The 27864-nt window shown below is 33.7% G+C and overlaps 1 protein-coding gene across 3 annotated transcripts in view; it reads left to right on the forward strand.

The window, feature by feature from the left end:
• The window catches only part of TPP2 (tripeptidyl peptidase 2), a 101852-nt gene that overhangs the window by 61542 nt on the left and 12446 nt on the right, over positions 1–27864 (forward strand). For 2 of the 3 annotated variants that reach the window (XM_077158617.1, XM_077158615.1), the window contains exons 17-25: positions 4310–4464; positions 6873–6989; positions 7884–7984; positions 9361–9457; positions 10247–10384; positions 12191–12435; positions 12719–12797; positions 14562–14600; positions 20285–20436. In XM_077158617.1, coding sequence (XP_077014732.1) covers positions 4310–4464; positions 6873–6989; positions 7884–7984; positions 9361–9457; positions 10247–10384; positions 12191–12435; positions 12719–12797; positions 14562–14600; positions 20285–20436 — 1123 coding nt within the window. The remainder of the gene's footprint in view (positions 1–4309; positions 4465–6872; positions 6990–7883; positions 7985–9360; positions 9458–10246; positions 10385–12190; positions 12436–12718; positions 12798–14561; positions 14601–20284; positions 20437–27864) is intronic. The other variant, XM_077158616.1, reaches the window with a different exon arrangement.

The raw sequence follows: 27864 nt of genomic DNA on the forward strand, positions 1-27864 counted from the left end.
GCCACTTTGCTGTACTCATTTATTAGCTCTAGTAGTTTTGCTGTGGATTTTTCGGGGTTTTTGACATATAGTATCTTATCATCTGCAAACAGTGAGAGTTTTGCTTCTTTCTTTCCAATTTTGATGCCTTGTATTTCTTTTTCTTGTCTAATTGCTCTAGCTAGAACTTCCAACACAGTGTTGAATAACAGTGGTAATAGTGGACATCCTTGTCTTGTTCCTGATCTTAGGGGGAAAGTTTTCAGTTTTTTCCCATTGAAGATGATATTAGCTGTGGGCTTTTCATATATTCCCTTTATCATTTTGAGTAAGTTCCCTTCTATTCCTAGCCTTTCAACAGGAAAGGATGTTTAATTTTGTCAAATGACTTTTCTGCATCAATCAAGATGATCGTGTGGTTTTTCTGCTTTGATTTGTTGTTGTGGTATATTACATCAATTGATTTTCTTATGTTGAACCAACCTTGCATACCTGGGATGAATCCTACTTGGTCATGGTGTATAATTCTTTTAATGTGTTGCTGGATTTGATTTGCTAGAATTTTATTGAGAATTTTTGCATCTATATTCATTAGAGAAATTGGTCTATAGTTTTCTTTTTTTTTTGTAAGATCTTTGTCTGGCTTTGGTATGAGGGTGATGTTGGCTTCGTGGAATGAAATAGGTAGCTCCAATTTTTTTTAAGAGTTTGAGCAGGATTGGTACTAATTCTTTCTGGAATGTTTGGTAGAATTCACATGTGAAGCCATCTGGTCCTGGACTTTTCTTTTTGGGTAGCTTCTTAATGACTGATTCAATTTCTTTACTTGTGATTGGTTTGTTGAGGTCATCTATTTCTTCTCAAGTCAATCTTGGTTGTTCATGCCTTTCTAGAAAGTTGTTCATTTCATCTACATTGTTTAATTTTATTAGTATAAAGTTGTTCATAGTGTCCTCTCATTCCTTTATTTCTGTGTCAGTGGTTATGTCTCCTCTTCCATATCTGGTTTTATTTATTTGCATCCTCTCTCTTCTTTTTGTTAACCTCACTAAGGGTTCATCAATCAAAGAGAAAATCTTTGATTTTCTCAAAGAACCAACTTCTGGTTTTGTTGATTTTTCTCAGTTTTTTTTATGTTCTCAATCTCATTTCTGCTCTTATCTTCATTATTTGTTTCCTCTTGCTTGCTTTGGGCTTAGTTTGCTGTTCTTTCTCTAGTTCTTCCAATTGGACAGTTAATTCCTCAATTTTTGCCCTTTCTTTTTTTATATAGCCATTTAGGGCAATAAATTTCCCTCTTAGCACTGCCTTTGCTGCATCTCATAAATTTTGAAATGTTGTGTTTTCATTTTCATTTGCCTCCAGGTATTTACTGATTTCTCTTGTAATGTCTTCCTTGACCCACTGGTTGTTTAAGAGTGTGTGGTTGAGCCTCCACATATTTGTGAATTTTGTGACACTCTGCCTATTATTGATTTCCAGCTTCATCCCTTTATGATCTCAGAAAGTGTTTTGTATGATTTCAGTCTTTTAAAATTTCTTGAGACTTGCTTTGTGACCCAGCATGTGGTCTATCCTTGAGAAAGATCCATGAGCACTTGAGAAAAAAGTGCATCCTGCTGTTGTGAGGTGTAATGTTCTATAAATGTCTGTTAACTCTAGCTCATTTATTGTTTTATTCATATTCTCTGTTTCTTTATTGATCCTCTGTCTAGATTTTCTGTCCATTGATGAGAGTGGTGACTTGAAGTCTCCAACTATTATAATAGATGTGTCTATTTCTCTTTTCAGCATTTTCAGTGTTTGCCTCGTATTTTGGAACATTCTGGCTTGGTGCCTAAATATTTATGATTGTAATGTCTTCTTGTTGAATTGTTCCTTTTATCAATACATAGTGTCCTTCTTTGTCTCTTTTAACTGTTTTACATTTGAAATCTAATTTGTTGGATATTAGTATAGCTACTCCTGCTCTTTTCTGATTATTTGCATGAAATATATTTTCCCAACCTTTCACTTTCAACCTATGTTTATCTTTGGGTCTAAGATGTGTTTCCTGTAGACAACATATAGATGGGTCCTGTTTTTTAATCCATTCTGCCAGTCTGTGTCTTTTGATTGGGGAGTTTAATCCATTAACATTTAATGTTATTATGGTACGAGTAGTACTTTCTTCTGCTGCTTTGCATTTTGGATTTTATATGCCATATCTAATTTTTCCTTTTTTTTTTTTTAACCTTTACTGATAGTCTTCATTTCTACACTCCTGTCCATATCTCTCTCTCCTGTCTTTTTGTATCTGCCTCTAGTGCTCCCTTTAGTATTTCTTGTGAAGCCGGTCCCTTGGTCACAAATTCTCTGAGTGATTTTTTGTCTGAAAATGTTTTTATTTCTACCTCATTTTTGAAGGACAGTTTTGCTGGGTATAGAATTCTTGGCAGTTTTTCTATTTTAGTAATTTAAATATATCATCCCACTGTCTTCTCACCTCCATGGTTTCTGCTGAGAAATCGACACATAGTCTTATTGGGCTTCCCTTGTATGTAATGGATTGCTTTTTTTCTCTTCCTGCTTTCAAGAGTCTCTCTTTCTCTTTGACATCTGACATTCTGATTAGTGTCTTGGAGTATGTCTATTTGGATCTATTCTCTTTGGGGTACATTGTACTTCTTGAATCTCTAATTTTAAGTCTTTCATAAGAGTTGGGAAATTTTCAGTGATAATTTCTTTCATTAGTTGTTCTCCTCCTTTTCCCTTCTCTTCTGCTTCTGGACACCCACAACACATATATTCATGTACTTCATGTTGTCATTCAGTTCCCTGCTCATATTTTTCCATTCTTTTCCCTATATTTTCTTTTGCTTGTTGGATTTCAGATGTTCCATCCTTCAGTTCATTAATTCTATCTTCTGCCTCTTGAAATCTGACATTGTAAGTTTCCAGTGTTTTTTTCATCTCTTCTACTGTGCCTTTCATTACCATAAGTTCTGTGGCCTGTTTTTTCAGACTTTTGCTTTCTACTTATAAGAAAGGACCCTGCTTGCAGAGGCTTTTTCGCATAGGTGGTGCCTTAGGAGGCTCTAGTCCAAACTCCTTATTTTGCAGTCAGCAAAACCTGGGTAAGAAGGTGACGTGGAATAGTTGAAAGGGCACAGGCTTTGGAGATAAAAAGTCTGGATTTAGTAACTATCTGATATTCTGTTCAAGCTGAAAGTATTGTTTTCAGGTTAACATAAGTGTTAGAGATTTTATAAATCACCTGCTATATAGGACATACATGTTGAGATCACTTTTATACAATTGGTGATTCTTCTGGGGTTAGAGCATCAGCTGCATTGAGCAACTCTGTGGTACCGTTCACATAGTGCCTCTTAAATGTCCATTACAGTGGCTTTGGAAAGTGTACATTAATGATACTAAAGAATTAAATCTATGGTTAATTTTAGTAATCATAATGCCCTTGTTATTTAGTTAGACTGCTATTGAAAAATAGTTTTTTATAAGAATTTATATGATGGCTTAGAATGGAACTAGCTCAGAAGCATTTAGCAGTCTTAGATTAGAAATGTACTATATAGATAATTCCTCTTTCCAATAAATAGAAATGTTGTCTTAAAACTAGTTTTTGAATTCTTAGCAAATTGTTTAGGTTCAAAAACTATGTGCCAACTTTGTCCTTAGAGAACTGAGAATTGAGGTTTGCTTTAGTTCCCTCAAATTAGAACAAGGATTTTTTAGATCAGCTGCTGATCTTGCTTCAAAAGGATTTTGTCCTATTTCCATCTCTGCCTAAAAATAAAGCTAAGCTTGTAAAGTTCTCATAGTCATGTTTTCTAGAAGCAAACAGAATGCAAATAGAGTAAGTGGCAAAAGCTAAGAAAATTAGCAGTGAAGTTGTAGGAATAAATACTAATGGAATTTAGATAGGAGATGAAATAGAGGTTTCCAAAATTATAATCCTGTTTGTTGCAATTTGAGTGATTTTTAGCTAAAATGAGAGGGAAAGTTTGAGTTGAGATACAGGCGGGAGGGGTTTTTAAATCTACATTATTAGGGTAATTATATGTGCATCTATAGACAGCTTGCTGTTTCATGATGTTTCCAGCATAGTGGTTGTCAATTTTAATGCTGATTGACTAACCACACCTAAATCTTGTCCCTTCAGCTTTATTAATATTTTCTGAATAATTTGTTTATAAGGAAATAAGCATATTTCATTTGAGTATATCATTTTATTCTTGATTTGTTATTCCCTAAACAGGAATTATTGAAAATATTTCATCTATTTTAAAGTTTTATCCATTTTAAAACTTTGCTTCTTCCCTTGTTATAGAAATTACAGTGTGTTCATGTTCTTCTGAGGTTTCGGCCAAATTTGTTCTTCATGCCGTGCAGCTTGTGAAACAAAGAGCATATCGAAGTCATGAATTCTATAAATTTTGTTCCCTTCCAGAAAAAGGAACACTGACTGAAGCTTTTCCTGTCTTAGTAAGTTTAAATAACATGTGGAAATTCTAAAGTACTTTCTTTTCCTTCTTGGTATAGGCTTAGACTAGGTATTTTATTTATTTAATTTTATAGTTTGTATTCAGAGTACATTGGTTCTGTATATTCTATTAATGCCAAATAAATGAAGTAGGTAGGTAAGTACTCTAATCAAAATACTTGAACCCGGGCAGTACAATAGTGGCTCAGTGGCAGAATTCTTGCCTGCTGTGCCGGAGACCTGGGTTTGAGTCCCAGAGCCTGCCCATGCCAAAAAAAAAAAAAAAAAATACCTGAACCTGAATTGGAGGTAAGTATTAATCTGTTTTTACCTCTTTTTTTTTCCTTCAGACAAAGAAAAGCACTAATCTGATAGGTTCTGACAATTTGTAATTTGGACTTTGAGATAGTTTCTTCATAAATACATTAGATTATGTAGTGTTTAGCTAAATGTCATTTAGGTTATTTTAACATTCTTTTTTTGAGGAACCATGCTTTATAGGTGAAACTGCTATTGCTTCACACTTAAATTACATCAAATATGGCAGCTCTGCCTGTTACTGCATTCTTGTGTATAATATTAGAAATGATTAGTCCTTCATAGATGTGAATGTACTGATATTTTTTCTTAACTTTTCCAATATCTTTCCCATATTTATTATAGTTTCAGATTACTTTAAACCATGTTCTTGTGCATATCACTGTTGTTTGGTTCATCTTTTTAAACTTACTAATACACTGATTACTGAAAAACTTAATTTAAAATTCAGGGCAAGGGGCAGCTTTGTTTCCTGTTCTAGTTTGCTAGCTGCCAGAATGCAATATACCAGGAATAGAATACGTTTTTAAAAGGGGAATTTAATGAATTACTAGTTTACAGTTCTAAGGCTGAAAAAAAGTCCCAATTTAAAATAAGTCTATAGAAACGTCCAAGCAAAGGCATCCAGGGAAAGATACCTTGGTTCAAGAAGGCCGGTGAAGTTCAGGGTTACTTTCCTAAGTGAGAAGGTACATGGCAAACACAATCAGGATTTCTCTCTCATCTGGAAAGGCACATGGCGAACAAGGTCAGGGTTTCTCTCTCATCTGGAAAGGCACATGACAAACATGGCATCATCTGCTAGCTTTCTCTCCTGGCTTCCTGTTTCATGAAGCTCCCCGGTAGGTGTTTTCCTTCTTCATCTCCAAAGGTTGCTGGCTGGTAGACTCTTTTTCTCGTGGTTATTTCATTCTCTGCTCTCTAAGAATCTCCAGCTGCCTCCAAAATGTTTCTTCTTTTATAGGATTCCAGTAAACTAATCAAAAACCCACCCAAATGGGTGGGGACACATCTCCACCTAATCCAGTTTAACAACTGCTCTTGATCACTTGAGATCACGCCAAGATCACATCACGATGTGACTCCCTAAGTTATATCTCCAGGGAGATGATCTAATTACAGTTTCAAACATACAGTACTGAATAGGGATTAGAAGAAACTGTTGCCTTTACATACATCCTTTCAAACCATCACACTTCCTATGTTTTTTCAAGTTTGGGAGAAATATGTAAGTGACCATAATTTCATTTTGCTTTGGTTGTCAGGCACCTCTGAGCCTGAAACTAAATTGTGGCTATTTGAATATGTCTTATATATTGGTCAGGGTTCTCCAGAGAAACAGAATTGTTAGGAAATATGTCTGTATTAGATATATTACAGAAATTGGCTCACATGTTCATTGGGATTGGCAAGTATGAGTTAGAAACTTCTATGGAGTTGAAGTTGAATTCCCCATTAGCTGTTTGGCTGAAATAGAAGTAGAAATTCTTTTTTTTTGGTTTCTGAAATCCTCAGTTCTAGCTTTTACATCCTCTAACCAATTGGATGAGGAGACTCCTCTTTTACTGAGGATATATTGCATTTGTTGATTGCAGGTATAATCAACCCTAGATGCAATCAACTGACTATAAATACAAATCCATCTATAAAATAACTTTCAAGGCTACAATCAGGTCAGTGCTTGCTTGACCAAATGGCTGGCTACTGTAACCTAGCCAAGTTCACACATATTATAAGGTTATAATATCCTTTTTCTTGTCATTGTTCTTAATTATTTTTCCTTTGGTCCTATTTTTCATTACACTTTATTTTTCACTCTTATATGTGCTCTCAAAAGCTGCCTCAGATATTTTATAACAAGAAATATAGGATAATGAGTAAATAGCTGTGTGTGTTTAAATACGTGGACTCCATTTAGCCAACTCATTTGTATTACAAGCATATCTAACAATTTATTTTGATTTTTCTCACTTTAGAAGTAGGAAAATTTGAAAGCATAGAATTGTTGTGAAATATTTAGTATTTTTACTCTCTAATTTGAGGAAAATTGAACAAAAGGATTTACTTGTCTATTTTTTATTTTTTTTTGCAGGGTGGGAAAGCAATTGAATTTTGCATTGCTCGTTGGTGGGCTAGTCTTAGTGATGTCAATATTGACTATACCGTTTCTTTCCATGGGATAGTTTGTACTGCGTCTCAATTAAACATTGTAAGTTCCATGACATTTGCATCATTTTTCTTTTCTCTTTTTTTAATTGTGAAATATAGCGTACATGCAAAAAGCATTACATTTCAAAGTACATTGTATCAAGGGGTTATAAAACAAATTTCAGAGTTTGGTATAGGTTAACAGTAGTACCCCCACAATTTTAGGTTTTTCCTTCTAGCTGCTCCAAAACACTGGCAACTAAAAGAAATACCAGTATAATGATTCAGCTGTCATACTCACTTGTTATATCCCATCTTCTCTGTTATACCTCCTCCTCCTCCTTTGATCCTTCTACAATCTTTAGAGGTATTTTGGCTATGCCCATTCTTACTTTTTCAAGCTGAAAGGTTGTCATTGATATGGGATGGGGGATGGAATTAGTTGATGTTCTGGAGAGGCAGGCCCCTTTGGGTTTCAGGACCTGTCTATCCTGGGAACTCCTATGGAGATTGTAGGTTTCTGGAAAGTAAACATAGTGCTTGAGACTTTTGTCATATCTCAGATAGAGCCCTAGGTGTTCTTGAGATTTGACAGGAATGGTTTTGGTTGAGTTTGGCAAACCATGGTAAATAACAACATCTAGCTGAAATGTGCATTTCAAAGTCTATTTGAAGTCTCTCAGCTGCTGATACCTTATTTTATTACATTTCTTTTCCCCCTTTTGGTCACTCCATCATTTTTAATGTCAGTTATTTGTGTTGCTTAAAAATAATCTCATTAGTTGGATTTAAATTTTAATGGAGAAATTATCAATGATTCTGAAAATAACTGATTTTTCTTCATGGGTGCTTATAAACTTTGCATTAGAAGCATTTATTTTAGATGTTTAATTATGTTTAAAAATAATTTCATGTTTAATAAAATTGGTGAAACTTAATTTGATATCCTTTGTAGCATGCATCAGAAGGAATTAACCGTTTTGATGTTCAGTCTTCCTTGAAATATGAAGATCTGGCTCCCTGCATAACTTTGAAGAACTGGGTCCAAACACTCCGGTATCTCTAGATGTTTAAGGGTTGGAGATGTTGAATATTGATGTAGGGGCAGGGATTCTTTTTTTTTTTTCAATCCATCAGAATGCTGGAGATGAATTCAGTTTGTGATTTTCTAGAGCAGAAATCCTCACTGGTCCTTGGGCAACAGCCCCACATAAGCTTCCAGCCTCACTCTTCTACCTGACCAACAAGGTTAAGGATGGAAGATTGTGATAGTTGATCTCAGTCATGAACAGTTACAGTAGATTTTTTGGCATTAACGTTTTATTTCTTGCCAAAAATTAACAAATTAGCTTTCTTCCTGACTTTATTTTGTGAATACTTTTCCATTCATTTGCAATACTGAAAATTTTCATCAAATGTTAGAAACTTGCATAGTCTAATGTTTATGCCCCATTGGCTCTCTGTACAAAAGTAGGGCACCTGACCTATTTGCATACTCACTGTATTATAAAGATACCTGATTTTTTATTGGTTAATCAATCTTAATTCATATCAGTATGAAGCCTATAATAAATGTCTTAACATAACCAATTAGGGATAGTATTCAGTGGCACAGTAATGTCTAAAACTATAATTCCTTCTACAATTATCAATAAGAATTTTAAGTTACAATTTTTCAAAGTATATCCAACTTGTATCTTAAGTCCCCCCATCTCAAAAACTGGAATAAAGGCGGGCCACAGTGGCTTGGGAGGCAGACTTCTTGCCTGCCATGCCAGAGACCCAGTTTCATTTCCCAGTGCCTGCCCATGACAAAAAAAAACAAACCTGGGATAAGCTTAGAGCAGTAGATTAACTTTTACTTGTATTTTTAACTATATTCCAAAGTTATTTTTCTCTGCTCTTAATATTCTTTTCTGTAAAATCTATATTATAATAACTTAGTTCAGAAACTTACTGTAAATATTAAATAACATGTTGGTAAAGTGCTGAATGTGACACCTGGCTTGTAACAAGCACCTACGTGATGCCTGATGAGACTTGTGCTTTGAGCTGTGCAGCATCTGCCTCTGGACATGAAGGATACAAACCAAGACAGCCTGTCACTTCAACATTGCTAGGGATTGACAATTCCAGTCTTTGGGTTTGATTATACTAAGAACTATTTGCTGACATCTGAGAATGTTTAATCATGAAGAAATTATCTTTGTAATAATATTTATTGCAAAATTTGAACTGTGTGTATTACTATGCTTCAGTTGATTAAGAAGCATAATATAAATATTAAGATATTATAAAATATACCAGAAGGACATTTTTAGGAATGCTCATTTGTCACTTTTAATATATTATAGATTTTGTTACTTATAGTTTTATTTGTCTCAGTAAATGAATTCTTGAATCAAATGATTTATGCAATTACCTGATTACAGCCCACTGAGTGCAAAAACAAAACCTTTAGGATCAAGAGATGTTTTACCAAATAATCGTCAACTTTATGAAATGATTCTGACATATAACTTTCATCAAGTAAGTGTTTTTATAATAAAATACACTTTTACATGGACTTTTTTATGTTTGTTTGTGAACCATAAAATCTAGAGTGGAAGAACTGTGTATAAAGTAAGTATTTGAAATAGAATCAAGTAATTAACATTGATAACTTTGGGATTATTCTTAAAGAGATTATAATTTGTAGTTGTTTAAATACCATTCAGCTTTGAAATCACACATTCTAATTTAGTGGTAGTCAGGTTGTTAAGCCTTAATTTTTATATTTTGTATTCACCTGATCCTAGTAATACCCAACTAGATGTCTTACAAATACCAAATGCCTTTTGATTATGATACTGAACCTGATTGGTTTCTGTGAAACAGGCATTGGAACAGTAAAAGATCAAAATAGTTGGTTCAATGAATGGTAGCTGAGACCAGTGTAAATGTCAGTTCAAAAAGTTTTATGTATGATCAATAAGATTTCAATGAAACTCTTTTTCTGAACCACAATGTGAATTTGCTTTTAATGTTAGGGAGAGGATTGATTTCAGCAAATTGTCAAATTTCAATTCTATAAGGTAGTAAGAGGTTATGAGAAATATATGTTTTATTAAAGAATACAGATAGCTAGGTTTGCAATTTTCGGTTTCAAAAATAAGAAAGAAGTGCCTTTCACTTTTGTCAGCATACTGGGTATCCTGCTTTTTTAAAGTTATTTACTGCAAGAAAGCATTACATTTTGAATAAAAAGCCTAGCATCATACAAATCTGTATTGGAAATATATGTAAACCATTTCAAGTAATCATTCTTGTTTTCAATAGCCCAAGAGTGGGGAAGTAACTCCAAGCTGCCCGCTACTTTGTGAATTATTATATGAATCTGAATTTGACAGCCAACTGTGGATTATTTTTGACCAGAATAAAAGACAGATGGGTTCAGGCGATGCTTATCCACATCAGGTATAAAATTGACAGTAATTTTTAGAAGTAATCATTGTTTCTTAAACCGATGAATCCCTGATTTCTTGTTATGGTTATTCCTTATTTTTTGTTTTAAAGTTTTTACATTCAGAACTTTCACAAACTGTTAGAAGCTCAGTTTTGTTGTTTGTTTTTTTGTAGTTGTCATAGAACAGTCTGACAACTGGCTTAGCCCTGTAAGTTTAACTGAGTCAAGTTTTGGGGTAGAGGAGCACAGGTATGACACTTGAAGACACTACCAGCCTAGCTTTTTATTTTTAGTATTTCTCCTTCCTTCCTCCATTCTGTATCCACCTATCTGAAGGTTTAAAACAAATGGTCAGAAATAGGTAAGCACCTTGAAATGATCTCAAGTATAAATTTCATAAAGAGAGCACTACAGTAGTAGCCAAGGGATAGAGAGATTGAGGTCCTGTTTACTTGGAGAACTTGGTATTTTCCTAGATACTCTGCAGCTTTTTTTTTTGTTTACTATTTTGTTTGCCTTTTTTTCTTCTTAATTTCTTATATAAATGCTTACGTATATTTTGGCTGCAGCTTGACGTATTTACTTTATATGAACTTTATTTCAAATATGCACTGTTGTGTGTAAATTTAAGAGAAGGTAGTGGTGAGTAAAAATTAATCCCAGTACATATTTAACACCTAGAACTATTATGATATATGTGTGGTTCTGATTATTTTGTATTTGGTCCCACCCACTTTTTGGTGGTATTAACTACTACCGTATCCAATTTCAAAGATATTAATCAAATAACCTTGTTTTTATACAATGATAAAAGTTATTTTTGTTAAGTATTTCTTCTTGAACACAGTCTATAAAATAGCCTCCTTTAAGGCAGCCCTGGAAATCACCGATTTCCCTGTAACTCTTAGAGCCAACGTGAAATCAGATATTGAGCTGTGGTTTAAGTGATTTAGATTCTTCGTAAACAATAAGGCTTAAATTACTGTATTACACATGACAAAGGAAGTGGCAGGGGGTTGCTTAGGAGGAAAAGAGCAGAGGTTCCTCTTAAGAGGGGAGAATATAGGGTTTACTAAAGATTAGAATTTGAATTTGGAGCCTTTAGGATTTTTTAAATAAAATTTATGTGCTATTATATAATTATTTGGCAGTTTATATGTTAAGATAGGTGTCTTCAGTTTATTTATTAGAACTTTCAAGTTTTTTTCTTCATCCCATTCTCTTGCCTGTATTAACTAGATGGAGAATAATAAATTGTTATTCCTTGATCACTGCTGGCTTCCAGTTTTTCTTGTCTGCGATAAAAAGAGTCTGGTATTTTAGTTCTAATGTCAAGTTTACCAGACATCATTCATATTGACACTTGTGTGTGTTAGCAATCATAGCACACCTTAGTTATTATACTGTTTTATTATTCTTTGCTTGCCATGGTTTAGTTTTGCTAGTGCCCATGAAGTAGAAAATCATTGCTTTTCTCATTCTCCAGCAGTCATTGATTTAGATAAGAAAGTATGGGATTACTCTGTTGTGGAAATAATGAGGACTTTGGAGTCAGGCATGACTTCAACTCGACCAGCCTACAGTTTATGTGTAACCTTGGGCAGTTTTATGTCTCTGAGCCTGTTTGCTCACTTGCAAAATAAGAAATTTGTGTGTATATACTTGTATGTTTATTAACTTGCATTTTACCTCACATATTTTAAGCACTCTTTAAATGACAATTATTCCTGTTTCTTCTTGCCATGACTTCATTTTATTTGGTTAAACTTTACTTTTCCCAAATGTGTTGTTGTGTTGTTGTTGTTTTTTTTTTTTAGTACTCTCTGAAATTGGAGAAAGGAGATTATACAATTCGACTACAGATTCGTCATGAGCAGATCAGTGATTTGGACCGTCTTAAAGATCTTCCGTTTATTGTTTCTCATAGGTTATCTAATACCTTGAGCTTAGATATTCATGAAAATCATAGTCTTGCACTTCTAGGAAAGAAGAAATCAAGCAATTTGACATTACCACCCAAATACAACCAGCCATTCTTTGTTACTTCCTTACCTGATGATAAGTAAGTAATAAACTTCCTTATACTTAATGCCCATCTTATTAAGTCTAATTTTTTAATGTTCATTCCTTACATTAGACTGAATTTATAGAACATTGTCATTGTTACTATTTTAGGCTGAGGTTACTTCTCCCTTTGATTTTTGAAATCTTAGCCATGAGAATTATTTCAGAGTGGAATTGTTTTGATTCTTTTCTCCTTACTTATCTTTGTGAAACTTTCTCCTTTGTTGCCTCCCCCTCTCTCTATCTCTCGTTCTCTTTCTCTCTCTTGATTTTCTTATTAGGATTCCTAAAGGTGCAGGACCTGGATGCTACCTTCTAGGATCCTTAACATTGTCAAAGACTGAACTTGGAAAGAAAGCTGTAAGTATTAGTTTTTATATACTGGAATTACCCTATTCCAAAATTTCCGTTTCCTTAAAGATAGGAATTAAATCCACTTCCAGAATGGGTAAACAAAAAGATATATCTGGAAAAAAATTTTAATAGGTTATTCCCAAGTTAATAGTAAAAGTCTGTTAATATTTGGTTGTATTTTTAAATGTGTCATGGTTTAAAAATATTTAGTATTCCTTTTTAAGTCCTCAGGCTCTGAACCTGTCCTACTTTGGCATGGCTACTGTATTTGAAATTCCTGCTAAATGTGTTCTTTTGTATGTAGGTTCAAGTCATACATGTCTTAGTTAAATGGGTTTTTAGAGCATTTTATGGACTTTTGGCCTTAACATTACAGATATAAAAATAAATAATTTTCTCCTGTGTTGTTTCAAAAACTAGCCAAAACAACTAATTTCTTATGAACAATACTTTAAACATCAGTACAGACCTTTCTCTTGTTGGAATTTTGTATAATTATACAAATAAATGAGGTATTTCTTTTCACTTTGTGTTAGAATTTTCAGAATTATGCTTTTTATTAAAAGCATGTTTCTGGTTGTTTTATTTTAAAGATAAGTTTTGCATTTTTTGTAAGAGCTCATTTTAGTTTTATATCTGCAATTTAATTATAAAATTATTATGAGAATGTTTTTCTGTGGATCCATCAACTTTTGTCATAATGCCATTAAAAATTGTCATTCTCACATCTTTGTAGTTCTCTAGCAATAATTCTTAAGCAGTTAAGTTTACCACCTAATACTGGAAAAAAAGTTGCCAAAATGAGCAGCTCATATATGTCATAAAAGTTATATTTATTTCTTGCCACTCTTAAACCAAAAGCCATTGTTCATAGAGGCATAACTTGGGGATTTTGTTCTTAGTAAAAGCTGTTTGCACTGCCATTTCTTTGGTCTCCTTGCAGTTTATGCTATTTACATATACATACTTTTGTATAATTTGAAAACATCAGTAGTTAATGATAATGCAATGCATTGATGCACTGTTTTAAGTGAGATATCCTGGTAGTCTTTTTTGTGGATTTCATTTCATGGAAAATACATATTTTCATTTCATGAAAAGTATATGTTTCACCCAGGTCACTCTTCTGAAGAGTCCATTTCCTTGCAAGGAAGATAATAGCTAAACATTCTTATTAAAAGTTTGCATTCAGCAATTCAGAGGCAACTGTGAAATTGTTAGGCGCTTTTGGGATTGACTATAGTTATTATTATCAGGGGAGGTTTTTTTAGGAGAAAGCAAAAACCTAAAACTATCAGATTAATTAGTTTTGTATTGTTTAATGATACCTTAGTAATTTTGCATGTCTTATGTTTTTGGTAATTAGCAAGATAATTTAATTTTGCTTCACTTTGATTTTCACGGTAATCTTGATGTTTTTTATAAGAATACATAGGTATGTGTTGTTGTGACATCCTTTAAAATCAGACTCTACAGACTGTCAGCTAAGTTTAATGTTTTCAAAATTTTTTATAATAAATGGATCTCTATTCATTTTTTTAAATAAGAAGTTGAATAACACTTGCCCTTAGGAAAACCATATTTGAGTGGATTTTCATTAAAGTGGCAATGTTGCTTTCCTTTAAAACATGCCATTTTGATCATAGACCTGACCCTTCTGAGTCCTGTGATACATACAGGTGGAACATAAACTGGAAGAAAATTAGAATGGTGTCTCCATCCTGTGTAGATTATGCATGTTTTCTTACAGAATGTCATTCTAACTCCCAGGGGCAGTCTGCAGCAAAACGACAAGGAAAGTTTAAAAAGGTACTGATTTAAAAAAAAAAAAAAAAGATGTCGTAAAGCCTTATTTGCATTTTAAACTTTTTCTGTCACTATTATAAATCTGGGGAAAAAAATCCTCCCCTTAATTTTCTTTAAGTTCTGTCAGCTATACCTATAATCAGTGTTGGCCTACTATCTTTCTAAATTTTTTTTTCACAAGTTGCATACGTCTATATGTATATAGAAAAAATTGTAATGCTATTCATTTCTTAACTACGGTTATGATACCAAGGAATAGTAATAGAAGTTTTGTATATCTAAAATCCTATAGAGAGAGGAATGATTTTTTTTTTAGCGATTAGGATAAAGCACGTAATTATTTTCAGAGTCTAAAAATATTCTTGTATTGAGTGATTTTTTTTTTTTAATAAAGTATTCCAGCTTTTTGAAATAAAATTATTGTTCCTTGGTCTTGCAACTTCTTAGTGCTGGAAGATCAGAGACAGAAAGCAATGAACATATAACAGGAACAAAAATAAGGACTGTTGAACAAAAATTAAAGTTTGTAATAAAAGCACAAACAGATTTTAAAACCATAAATAGTAAGAGATGTTACACTTCCTTGCAATCCTTGATAACTTTTAAAGTCAAATTTAACTCAAAAAAAGAAAAATATGCTTCATGTATACTTGTGAGAAAGGAATACACATTGATGAGCTCTTTGATGAAGAAGCTACTGACATCATTCAGCACTTTAGTGGTTTCTTGAAGTCCAACAGTAAGGGTTGCAGAGGGAGAATTCGTATTTTAAGATATAGTAAAAGATAGCTTTATTTTTCTTAATTCATATGGTGTGGGACTTAGCAATCAATATTTTTAATAAGTAAAATTCCTTTATTAAAATGCCTCCCCATAAAAAAATTTTTTAAGAAGTCACCTCAAAATCCACACTATTACATAATGATAACCACTTTATTCAAACAAAATCCACTACTCTGAGTTATCTTTCCAAATATAGGAACATCTGCTTCTCTATAGATCAGTAGTTCTCAACTGAGTGTCTAGACCCATTTGTGGGCCATGTAAATTCATTTTATAGAGCATGACCAGCATTAGAAGGAAAATGGAATAAAATTCAACATAGGATTTTAATCTTTAACATAACTGTTTTAGTATTATGAAGTTACTAAAATTTTGAATTTACAGTTATTGAAGAACTAAGGAACTTGGAATTTGGGAACCAAAATTTAAATGGTGTTATGACGTGTTGCCCTAAGAATAATTATTGGTTTGGCAGATAGTTTTGAGTTTCTAAATAATACTTAATTTGAACATCGTTAAAATACTTTGTGAAGAGCTAGAATAATATAAAAAGAAAAAACTTACTGTTAGGTATCTACTCTAGGGAGCTGTTTGAAGTATTTCTGCTCAGAAGATTCTTCTTGAATGTCTTTAAAACCTAATCATGATTTCCTAAGATTTAATGATATAAAATCATCTCTGTTAAATTGACAGTGTTGTAAACCCTTGAGAAGTAAATTGTAAAACATGTGGATAAAAACAAATGACTCTGATAATGTGAATAAAAAATAATGCCATTTTCTTTTGATTGAGAATTTAAGCTATCATGTTCATAATTTTTAATGATAAAAATTTCTTGCCCTGAAATATTTTATGAAATACTGCTATTATAATTGTTAATTTGATGTATTTAATATATAAAATGCTGATTGGTGTTTTTTGTAAAATCTTTCATCATAGATATTCCTTGTCTCTTGTGCTTTTAGTGATAGTTTATGATTGCTGTGATAAATGATTTCTTCCCATTTTTATAGGCTTTTGTTAGATTTAATTTTTAATCATAAAAATTTTAATGGATTGCTTATTTTAAATTCAGTTCATATTTTCTCTCTTCTGTATTAAAACCTTATTAGCAAGTATCTTGACTCTGAATTTCAGAAGGGGACTTGTCTAGCAACATGTAGGCGTTCGACACTGAGGTACTGTGCCCTCTCCTTGAATAAGAGGCATGAGAGACCAAGGAAGGCACACATTAATTTTTTAATTAGTGGAAGTTGTCATCAATGATAATGAAGCATGATTCCAAAGAGAGGTTAGAAATGTATATTAACAGTAAGTGTTGGAAGCCATTTATCACTTTTAGTTCTTAGGTATGCTATCTATTCTATACAGATAATTCTATACAGATAACACTGAAGCAAACTGTTTCTTTACAAATTTGGTGATAAATTATGAACTCAAATTTTGCAAACATCTTAACTTGGTTTTGCCAAGGACAGTGTGCCCTCCTAGCAGAGTGAACCTCACTCTGGACAGGAAGGAGAAGAGAAGGATAGGTGGCAGGAGTCTGGAAAGAGCCCTTTTCTAGGTTTCTTGTTTCTTCAAGGTCTTTGTTTACAGACTCTGGCTCCCTGACCTCAGAAAGAAAGTGACACCTGATGGCTAAAAACGTACTTGTTTGATTATTGTGCATTAAAGTGGTGTCATGCTTTTACTGAGTCATGTGAAAATACTTGTTATTGTTTTCTGTTGGGAGTACTATGAGGACTTTAACAGAAGATCCTAATATTTACTATTATAGTTATTTTGTACCCCCAATTATAGGTTGATTATTAAAATTGTTAAAATGGATATATTTATAGGATTCATACCTAGAAATTCTATTTTAGGGGAAATGGGGCCTTGTGATTTTATTTTTTACTCAACCTGTATGAAGTTTTATCTAGTAGAAGTCTTTTTGGTAGCATAATTAGTTCCAGTTTTTGAAGCTTTGTTAATTAAAATAATATAAAATTTTAATGTAGCAGCTTTTTAAATACAAATGTAAAGAAATAATTTGAAAATTTGACTTAATTATTATAAATTAAGACATCTGGTTGTTCTACCAAAACATATATATCTAGCAAGTATTTGTAATGTGATTTAATTTCCCAGATAATGCATTATCTTTTGTTTCAGACAGGGTTTCTCCAGAGAAACAGAAAATAGGAAATATATGCATATATATCAATTAAGGAATTGATTGCCTCTTACAGTTGGAACTGGCAAATCCAAAATCTATAGGTTAAATTGGATAGGCCTTACTCAAGGATACTCTCAGCTGATTGCAGATGTTTTCTGCATCTGCAAAATACCTTCATGGCAACACCTAGATTGGGTGTTTGAGTAAATAAGTAGGTACTGTAGCCCGGTCAAATTGACACATAAACAACCATCACACTTTTTATAAGTAAGGGCTTATGTATTAGTATTTTGATAGTAGAATAGAATAAATGTAATTATGCTTCATTTCTGTTATCATCAGGACAAAACTTTTCAAAAGAATTATGTAAATTTGTCCACCTCCCATTTACTCCTCAATTCTTTTCTGAACAGCCTTTTCTCCCCACTATTATACTAAAACTGCCTTTGTTGAGGTTACCAGCAACCTCTGAGATGCCAAATTTTACAGTTTCTGTTTGCCCATCTTATACCACCTCTCAGCATCAGTCATCAGTTGATTATTCCCTCTTTCATGACGCTTTTTTTTCTCAAGGTGTCTGTGATCCTAGATTCTTTTTGTTTTCTCTTTCTTGCTCTCAGAAAATCTAGATTATTGGAATGCTTTCAATCAAGACCGAGACTTATTCTTTTTTCTCTTTACTTCCTAGCTTGTATTTCATTCATCCCATAGGTTTAAATATAACCAGGAAGACCTATTGGTTCTGACTTCAAAGAGTATCTCAAATCTATTCATGTTCTTCCATCCTCTTGCTCATTCTTTAGTCCAAGGCACTGTTTGGACTTCTGGATTTGCTTCCAAATTTGTTTGCCTGCCTCCATTGTTGCCCTTTACAACCCAATCTCCAAATAGTGTTGGGCATTACTGAATTAGTCAGGGTTCTCTAAAGAAACAGAACCAACAGGATTTATCTGTAAATATAAGGTTTATGAAACTGTCTCATGCAACTGTGGAAATGCGAGAGTCCACAGTCCATAGGGTAGTCAAGGCTGGCAACACCAATGAAGGGTCTCCACAAACTCCACAGGAAAGGCTCACTGGCTGAAGGAGTGAAAATTCTCTCTTCTCCCTTAAAGACTTAAACTGATTGGATCAAATCCAGCTGACTGGGTTATCTCATTTGTGGGAGGCTAACCCTTGGTTGATTGCAGATGTAATCTACCCCAACTGCAATCAACTAACATGTTTTAATAAACCAGCCTTGGTTTATCCAACAGCCAGGAAATATCCTTGCAGTAATAATTAGGCCAGTACTTGCCTGACCAAACGACTAGGTACCATCACCTGGCCAATATGGCACGAGAACCTAGCCATCACAATTACTAAAAACAAATGTTTTAATCCATACAGTATCCAGAATCATTAAACAAAAAGAAAACAATTTCTAATCACATCACTCTTTGCATAAAACTCCTGGTCGGCGTCCAATTGTGCTTAGAATGAAATCTATATTTCTTACCATATTCTATCTACCCACCCTACTTATTATAGTCCCTGTCCATCTGCTCCGTACCTACAACTGTGCTTACAATATACCAAGCCCAAGTTTTTAAAGCTGTTTTATCTTCTACCTTCAAATACTAATTCCTGGAGTGGGTGGGTTTCCTCCCTTCATTCAGGTCTCAGATCGTTACCTCCTCAGTGCGGTTTTATCTAAATTGGTTTCCCCAGCTTACCTTTAGTAGTCACTATCTAGAACTGTCTAGAAGAATAAAACAGAAGAAATATAAATATATATATTTTTTACTATAAAAAATAAAGTCACTATCTAGAAGAATAAAACAGAAGAAAATTCTGTTTTATTTTCATCACATCACTATCTGAAATTATTTATTTATTTATGTTTTTATTGCCTCTCTCCCCCCACTAGAATGTATGTTCCCTGAGGACAAGGAAACATCTCTTCTGTTTTGGTTTTCGCCTCAGTTAGAACATTTCCTAGTACACTGTAGGGGCTCAATAAATCCTGTGAAATGAATGAAGGAATGAATTCCTCTTTGAATTTACTTAGAAGAGAGAATATTTTAAGAAAGATTTTAACTTATTTCTGCCCTTCTTAAGATATAAAATATTATGATGTTATATTGTATGTATGTTACCATGATACAAATTAAAAACAACTGTATAACACTGAAGTTGAACCATAGTCTAAAGTATGGATTATAGTTAATAATATGATTATAATATTGGCTTATCATTTGTAACCACACTAATGCAAAATGTTAATAATAGAGAAAACTGTGTATGGGAGATAGGTAGATGGGTGCTCTGTACTTTCAGCATGATACTTCTATAACTGCTCTGAAAAAATAGATTTAAAAATCTAAAAATAGTTTTTAATTTATTTTCTTCCTTTCTCAGATAAAAATGTGAAAATTTTCCACATAAATTTCTTATACTTCTTGAATATATTTTGTCATCAGTCTGTCAAGTAAAACTAAACATACCAAGTATGGTCAGATAGAGAAAAGTTTGTCCTCAATTCCTTCGTTTTAAGGGGGATACTGGAAGCATAGATACTGTGAAATTTGAGAGATTTTTTTTTGATCAGAGTTTGGAATTTTTGAAATATTAAGAACTTCAGAATCTGCGATACAATATAGCACAACTCATATATAGCCCATGTCATGTGATACTCAGTTAGTGAAGATGATTATAAAATATATAAAATTAAGCATATTAATCTATCTTTCTACATTCGTAGGATATAATCCCTGTTCATTACTACTTAATATCCCCACCAACAAAGACTAAGAATGGTAGCAAAGATAAAGAAAAGGATTCAGAAAAGGAAAAAGATTTAAAAGAAGAATTTACAGAAGCATTACGAGATCTTAAAATTCAGTGGATGACAAAGTAGGTTTTTAAATGTATTTTAGCCCTCTAAATCTTTATTTCTGTTTTCCAAATGGTAATAGAATTGATTGTATGTACATAGGTTATATTAAAAAGTGTTCACAGTGGATGGTAGGATTATAATTACTCTTTGTTTATGAACCGTTCCTACAACATTTAATAGTCCTCTAAAATACAGTTTTTGGTGACTACTTATTATGTGGTTATGGATATAATATAATCTGTTTAAATATTTTGACATATATATATTTAAAGCTTTTCTCTTTAATGCTGTGAACATTTTATATATTTTTTGTGTTTTCTAATTATTTCCATCAGAAAGAATCTTAAAAGCTTAATTACTAAATCAAAAATATTAATTTTTTAAAGTCCTCTTGATATGTTTTGCACATTGCTTTCCAGAATGAATATTACTTTTTATATTCCATCTAGCTGTGTGAGGGAGTCTGTTCACCCCTGTATCTTTGCCAACAATGAACTTACGTAATTAAATAATAAGCTTTGCAAATGCAGTATGAAAAAAGGGCTATTACTGCTCATTTAAATGGCATTTCAGGAGTTATTATTGAGGATTAGCTTTTTAAATGTTATTTCATTGTTTAATTTCTGTCAGTTGGATATGTTCTTTGCCCATTTGTCTGTTGGGATTTTAGATTTTTCTTGCCAATTTTAACTTTTTAATATAAAAGTTATTAACTCTTTGATGTGTCACAGATCATCCCCCACCCCCCCAGTTTATTCTTTCCTTTTAGCTTGCTTTTCACAAAGAAATTCATTATATATAATTGAATCTATAGTTTTTTCCATTTATACTATATAGTATTCCTTTAACTGATTTTCTGTGTGAATCCTCATTAGCTGAGTATGTGTATTTACAGTTATGAGGTCTTACGCGGAGCAGAAGTCATCATAATATGAAAATATTCTTCACAAACCATTATAATGTCAGTGCCCATTCAGACATACCACCCCACTGAAAACTAGTTTCTTTTGCCACCAAGTCAGTCTTTGGCATGTTATAGGATGGAATAAGCAGTGGACAATACAATATCAATTCTTCAAAAGTAAAATTACAGAGATCAGCTTCTGGCATGACAGCATGAAATTGCTCCCCAATAAAACTGGTGAAAATTACTGAAAATAACCTGTTAAAGCCTCTGGAAATGGTCCTGTGGACATGCAGCAAATGAAGAAATATCAATTCAAGAAAATCTATGAAAATTCAGTAAGAAAATGGAGTCATGGTATTTGAACACAGGCTGTTTCTTTCCTCCTCGCTCCCAATTAGCAAGACAAACTGTACTCCAAATTGGTGCAGTTAGGACCACATCCAGGGCCTTGCTCCATGGAAGGAGCAGGATATCTGCATTTCTCATCCAACCTCGAGCTACCTGTTGCTGGGTGAATTTCTTGAGAGGTAGACACTCACTTCTTCCACTCAAGCTCCATTCATGAAACAGAAGTTCTATTTTTGGAGTAGCCTTACTGAGAGTACTGGGTCTCCATTTATTCTTGCCCAAACTCATAGTGATAGTTCCACAATAGGAAAGGCAAACAGAAGACCTCAAGCTACTTTCCTCTTCTTCCAGCAGGCACTCAATTCCCAAAGTATCACTCAAAGAAAAATGTGACAGTGTCCCCAGCCCCAGCTCCAGAGTCCTGGTTTAGATAATTTGCCTGGGAGAAAGAGCAGGTATTAAGATAGATAGCTCCTAATTTCATCCCAAAGGAAATGACTCATTTGCAACAGAGCCATTGAGAAGTTCATGCCTAATTGTTCTTCAAAAACAGTAGAGGTTGTGATGAAAGCAGTTGATGGAAGATTTGTAGATCCATCAGAGATGCAAGCTAAACTGTAGGTTGGTTAGTTTGCAAACAAGAGCCAGAGAAAAGAGAAAGCTAGGCAGAGTACTCCTAGCGTCAGAAAAAAAATAGCAAACAACGATCTCCAGACTTACTTCAAGGGACCAAATTTTGATGGGATTTGTCTGCAGAGCAATTTATAACCCAAGACACCACTGAAAACAGTAGAGCAATCAGCTGGCAATTAGTGGATTTAACAGCTAGGTGTAGTTGGGAAATGAGAAGGTCAAGCCCTGCCAAAACCATTGTAGTTCATGGTTACTGTGGGTATATCCAACGCTGTTCCCACCCACCCCCAACTCTCTCCAGTAGCAACATAAGAGTCTTAACTTTACCTACCAGGAGAAAATAGACTCTACTAAATTAATCCAGCCAGTCACTAAACAAATAAGCCAAAGACAGCCACAAGCTCCATCTGGGGTCACGTACTTTATTTACTACTAAGTATTACTCTTTTTGGAGGGTTGGTGCGTGTCTGGGAATCGAACCTGGGTCTGTCACATGGAAGGTGAGCGTTTTACCTCTGAACCACCTTTGCATCCTACAATGTATCACTTTAAATGCCCAGTTTCCAACAAAAGACAAGACATGCCAAGAAATACCCAAAACACTGGAAAACAGGCAACAGAAACTACCTATGAAAGCAACCATGTGTTTTAAATTTAACAGAAAAAGACTTTAAAATCGCCATTGCAAATATGTTATAAAAAAGTAAAAGAAAACATGATTATAGAAGTAAAGGAAAGATATGATAATGTCACATCAACTAGAGAATATCAATAAGTAGATAAAAATTATTGATAAGAACTGCTCATTTTTTCAACCGGGAGGGAATAGAAGAGGCCGAACTTGATTAAAGGAGCTTTATGTGTAGGTGGGCTGATGCCTAAAATGGTGACAGCACCAAACAGGGGAAGGAGTACAGCTTATATAGGATGGTTCATGGAAAATAGGGAAAAGGAGGTGGTGGAATTCCATTGTCTGTCTAGCTTGGGAGCAGGAAGTTGGCAGGTTTCTGTTGGTTGGTTTTAGAATCAGAAGCTAAATTGGGAATTGGTAGCCTTTCAGTAGCGAAATTTAAAATTTAAACTCTGTCATAGTCATTCAGGGTTGCAACTGCTCGAGGGTGGATGTTGGGTAAGGGGAGCTTATCCCAAGATTACAGCTGCTAGAGGATAAGAAGGCGGGGCTGGGGTAGGCTCCGTGTGTTTCCTGGAAATCATGGGTAGGGGGAGCTTCTTGGAATACTTGCTAGGGTTTGGTCATATCATGGGAGGACAGGTTCTGCCTAACAAGAACTAAATGGGAATTCTGGTGTTGAAAATAACATAACTGAAATGAAAAAATCACTAGAGAGGCGTGCCAGTAGTTTGAACTGGCAAAAGAATGAATTAGCAAACTCAAAGGAAGATTGATAGAGATCATGCAGTCTGAAGGAAAAAGATTGAAGAAAAATGAAAAAACAGCTTCACAGAAATGTGGGACATCATTAGCATATTAATATATGTGTAATTGGGAATACAAAAGAAGAGGTGATACCAGAAGAAATATTCCAAGAAACAATTGCTGAAAACTTTCCAAATTTATTTAAAAACACATATATCCAGGCTCAGTTAAGTAGAATAAATGCAAAGAGACCCCCAAAGACATATCATTATAGACATGTCAAAGACAAGGAGAAAATTTTGAAAACATAAGGCAAATGTGATTCATCACTTACATGGGAACTCTAATAAAATTAACAGCTCACTTTTGAGCAGAAAAGACAAAAAGCCAGAAGGCAGTGGGGTAACGTTTAAAGTGCTCAAAGAACAAAACTCAACCAAGAATCCTTTATCTAGTAAAGCTATCTTTCAGAAATGAAGGTGAAATTAAGGCATTAACAGATAAGCCCAAACTGAGAGAATGTGTTGCTGGGAGCTTTACAAGAAATAGTAAACAAATTCTTTAGGCTGAAAGCAAGTGACCTCCAGATGGTAATTCTAATTTTGAATTTGTAGCTGTGAAGGCATGGCATATACTAGGAAAGAAGAAAGATCTCAAATCAATAACTAAATATTTTACCTTCAGTCACTGGAAATAGAAGAACAGTCTAAACCCAAAGCAAGCAGAAGGAAGGGAATAATAAAGATTAGGTCTGAAATTAGTAGAACAGAATAGGAAAAAAAATTGAATTAAACTTTTTGTTTGAAAAGATTGACAAATCTTTAGCTCGACTGTAGGAAAAAGAGAGAATAGACTTAAATTGCTAAAATCAGAAATGAAAGAAAGGATGTTATTACTGACCTTACAAAAATAAAAGGATTATAAAAGAATACGATGAACATTCATATACCAATAAATGATATAACTTAGATGAAATGGACAAATTTTAAAACACACAAACTACCAAAACTGACAAGAAGAAATAGGTAATCTGAATAAAATGTGGTGGTTTGGAGCTGTATATTCCCCCAGAAAAACATGTTCTTAAACCTAATACATTCCTGGGGTATGAACCCATTGTAAATAGAATATTTTGATGATATTACTTGAGTTAAGATGTGGCTTACCTCAGTTAGTATGGGTCTTAATCCTATTACTGGAGTCCTGTGTGTACTGAATGAAATTCAGACAAATAGAGGAAAGAAGCCATGGGAAGCAAGAAGCTGAAATTCAGCAGAACCCAAAAAAGAATGAGGAGGCCAAGAAAGGCCACCATGTTCATTGCCATATGACAGAGGAACCAAGAACCAAGATCACCAGCAGCTAGCTCCAGAACACCACATTTTTTGAGGAGAAAGCATTGCCTTGATAATACCTTAATTTGGACTTTTTTCCCTCCTCAAAATTCCCTATTTCCCATTGTTTAAGCAGACCCATTGCATGGTAATTACTTGAGCAGCCAAGGAAACTGGAGCAGGAAGTTAATGATCATGTTAGTTTTTAAAACTTACTACAGAGCAGCAATAATCAGGACAATGTGGTATTGGCACAAAGATAGACATATAGATAAATGGAATAGAATTGAGAGCCTCAAAATACACCCATATATGTCTATGATCACCTGATTTAGTGACAAAACTGCCCAGGCCATTCAGCGGAGAAAGCAAAAGTCAGTTCGGTAAATGGTGCTCGGAAAAGTGGATAACCATTTGCAAAAGAAAGAAGTTGAATCCTTCATCTCTCACCATATGCAAAATCTAGCTCAAAATGGATCAAAGACATAAATGTAAGAAGTAAAATTATGAAACTCTTAGAAAAAAAATAACGCTGAATCTTCATGACCTTGGATTTTGCAGTGGATTCTTAGATATGATACCAAAAGCATGAGCAACAAAAGAAAAAGAAACATAATTTGTATATCTTGAAAATTTCAAACGTTGTGCTTCAAAGAACTCCATCAAGAAAGTGAAAAGGCAATACATAGAATAAGAAAATATTTGTAGGTATTCAGAATATTTTTAGGTCATGTAAGGAACTTGTATTCAGAGAACTCTTACCTCTCAACAGTAAAAAGGCAATCCAGTTAAAACATGGGCAAAAGATCTGAATAAATGTTTCTCCAAGGTTATACGAATAGCTAGTAAGCGCATGATAAAATGTTCGACATCATTAATCATCAGCAAATGCAAATCAAAACCACAGTAATATACTGTTCTAGTTTGTTAGCTGCCAGAATGCAGTTTACCAGAAACTGAACAGCTTTTAAAAAGGGGAATTTAATAAGTTGTCAGTTTACAGTCCCAATTAAAATGTTCCAATTAAAACGAGTCTATAGGATTGTCCAATCTAAAGCATCCAGGGAAGGATACCTTGGTTCAAGAAGTCTGATGACTTTCAGCATTTGTCTCTTAGTTGGAAGGGCACATAACAAACATGGCAGCGTCTGCTGGCTTTCTCTCCAGGCTTCTTGTTTCATGAATCTCCCTGGGAGGCGTTTTTCTTCTTCATCTCCCAAAGTCACTGGCTGGTGGCCTCTGCTTTGTGGTTTTGCAACATTCTGAAGCTTTCTCCAAAATACTTCTTCTTTTATAGGATTTCAGTAAACTAATCAAGACCCATATGGAATGGGTGGAGACATGTCTCCATCTAATCAAGTTTTATGCCCAAAATTGATTGAGTCACATCTCCATGGAGATAGCCTAATCAAGTTTCCAACCTATAGTACTGAATAGGGATTAGAAGAAATCCTTGCTCCTGCAAGATTGATTAGGATTAAAACATGGCTCTTCTAGGGTGCATAAAGCCTTTAAAAACGCACACATACCTTTTGTACACATTACAATGGTTAGTATCAAAAAGTCAGATACTAACAAGTATTAATGAGGATGTGGAGAAATTGGAATCCTCATTCACTGCTTGTGGGTATGTAAAATGGCACAGCTGCTTTGGAAAACAGTCTAGTAATTTCTCAAGTGATTAAACATAGAACTACCATATGACCCAGCAGTTCCACTCTTAGGTATATACCCAGGAAAAACAAAAATATGTTTATACAAAAACTTGTACACATGTTTAGAGCAGCATTATTCATAATAGTCCAGAGGTGGAAAGACTCAAACTGTCCATTCACTGACAAATTTATAAACAAAATGTGGTATATCATACAATGGAATATTATTTAGCCATAAAAGTAATGAAATGCTGATACATGCTGTAACATGGATGAACTTCGAAATCATTTATGCTAAGTGAAAGAATCCAGTGAAAAAAATACCACATATTATATGATTCAGTTCATATGACATACCCAGAGTAGGGACAAAAGCAGATTAGTGATTGCTTAGGGCCAAGGAGGATTGGGGGGATAAGGGTTAAGTAGGTTGATAGCTAAAGAATACAAAGGGGTTTCTTTTTGAGATGATGAAAATATTCTAAATTGACTGTTGATTGTTGGACATTTCTGTGGCTATATTAAAAACCATTGGATGGTATGCTTTAAATGGATGAATTATATAATATATTCCAACAAAGTTTTTAAAAAGTGGAATTGCTAATCTTATGAAAGATGCAGGATTTAATGTAGTTGATACAAATGATGTTAGACAAACTGGATAAATTATTCACAAAGCAATAATAAGTGTAAGACTGTAGGAAATAAGAAAATTGAAAAGGTTGTTGACATAATAGATGTTTTAAAAGAAAGCAAATCAATAGAAGTCCCTTGTGGGATTTATAAAGGCTTATTTAGAATATTTTTTGCAGAAACAGCCCTGTCTATTCTTAAGCTGCATTAGTTGAATGTAAGATGAAAATGTACCTTTTGTACTTGTATAATTTTGGAGGGCAAAAGAGGAAAAATAAACAGTACTTGATTTATTGTTTGTACTAAAAATTAGTGAATCGTTGCACATGTAACTTAAATTGTGTTGTCATGTAAACTTAATTTCATAAAATAATTAGTTTCACTCTCAAAGGACCTAATCAACTTTTTTTTTTTGTACTATTTACTTTGAAATTTTGGTAATATTTTCAGTGAATTTATTTAGGTGCCCTGTATGATAATAGTTATTCACCATTAGGATTTGAATTTGAATTATTTTTTTCCCTAGCACATTTAATTAGGAAGAATTGACATGACTG

This window comes from Tamandua tetradactyla, chromosome 4, assembly GCF_023851605.1.
Source record: "Tamandua tetradactyla isolate mTamTet1 chromosome 4, mTamTet1.pri, whole genome shotgun sequence".
NCBI classification, from domain to species: Eukaryota; Metazoa; Chordata; class Mammalia; order Pilosa; family Myrmecophagidae; genus Tamandua; species Tamandua tetradactyla.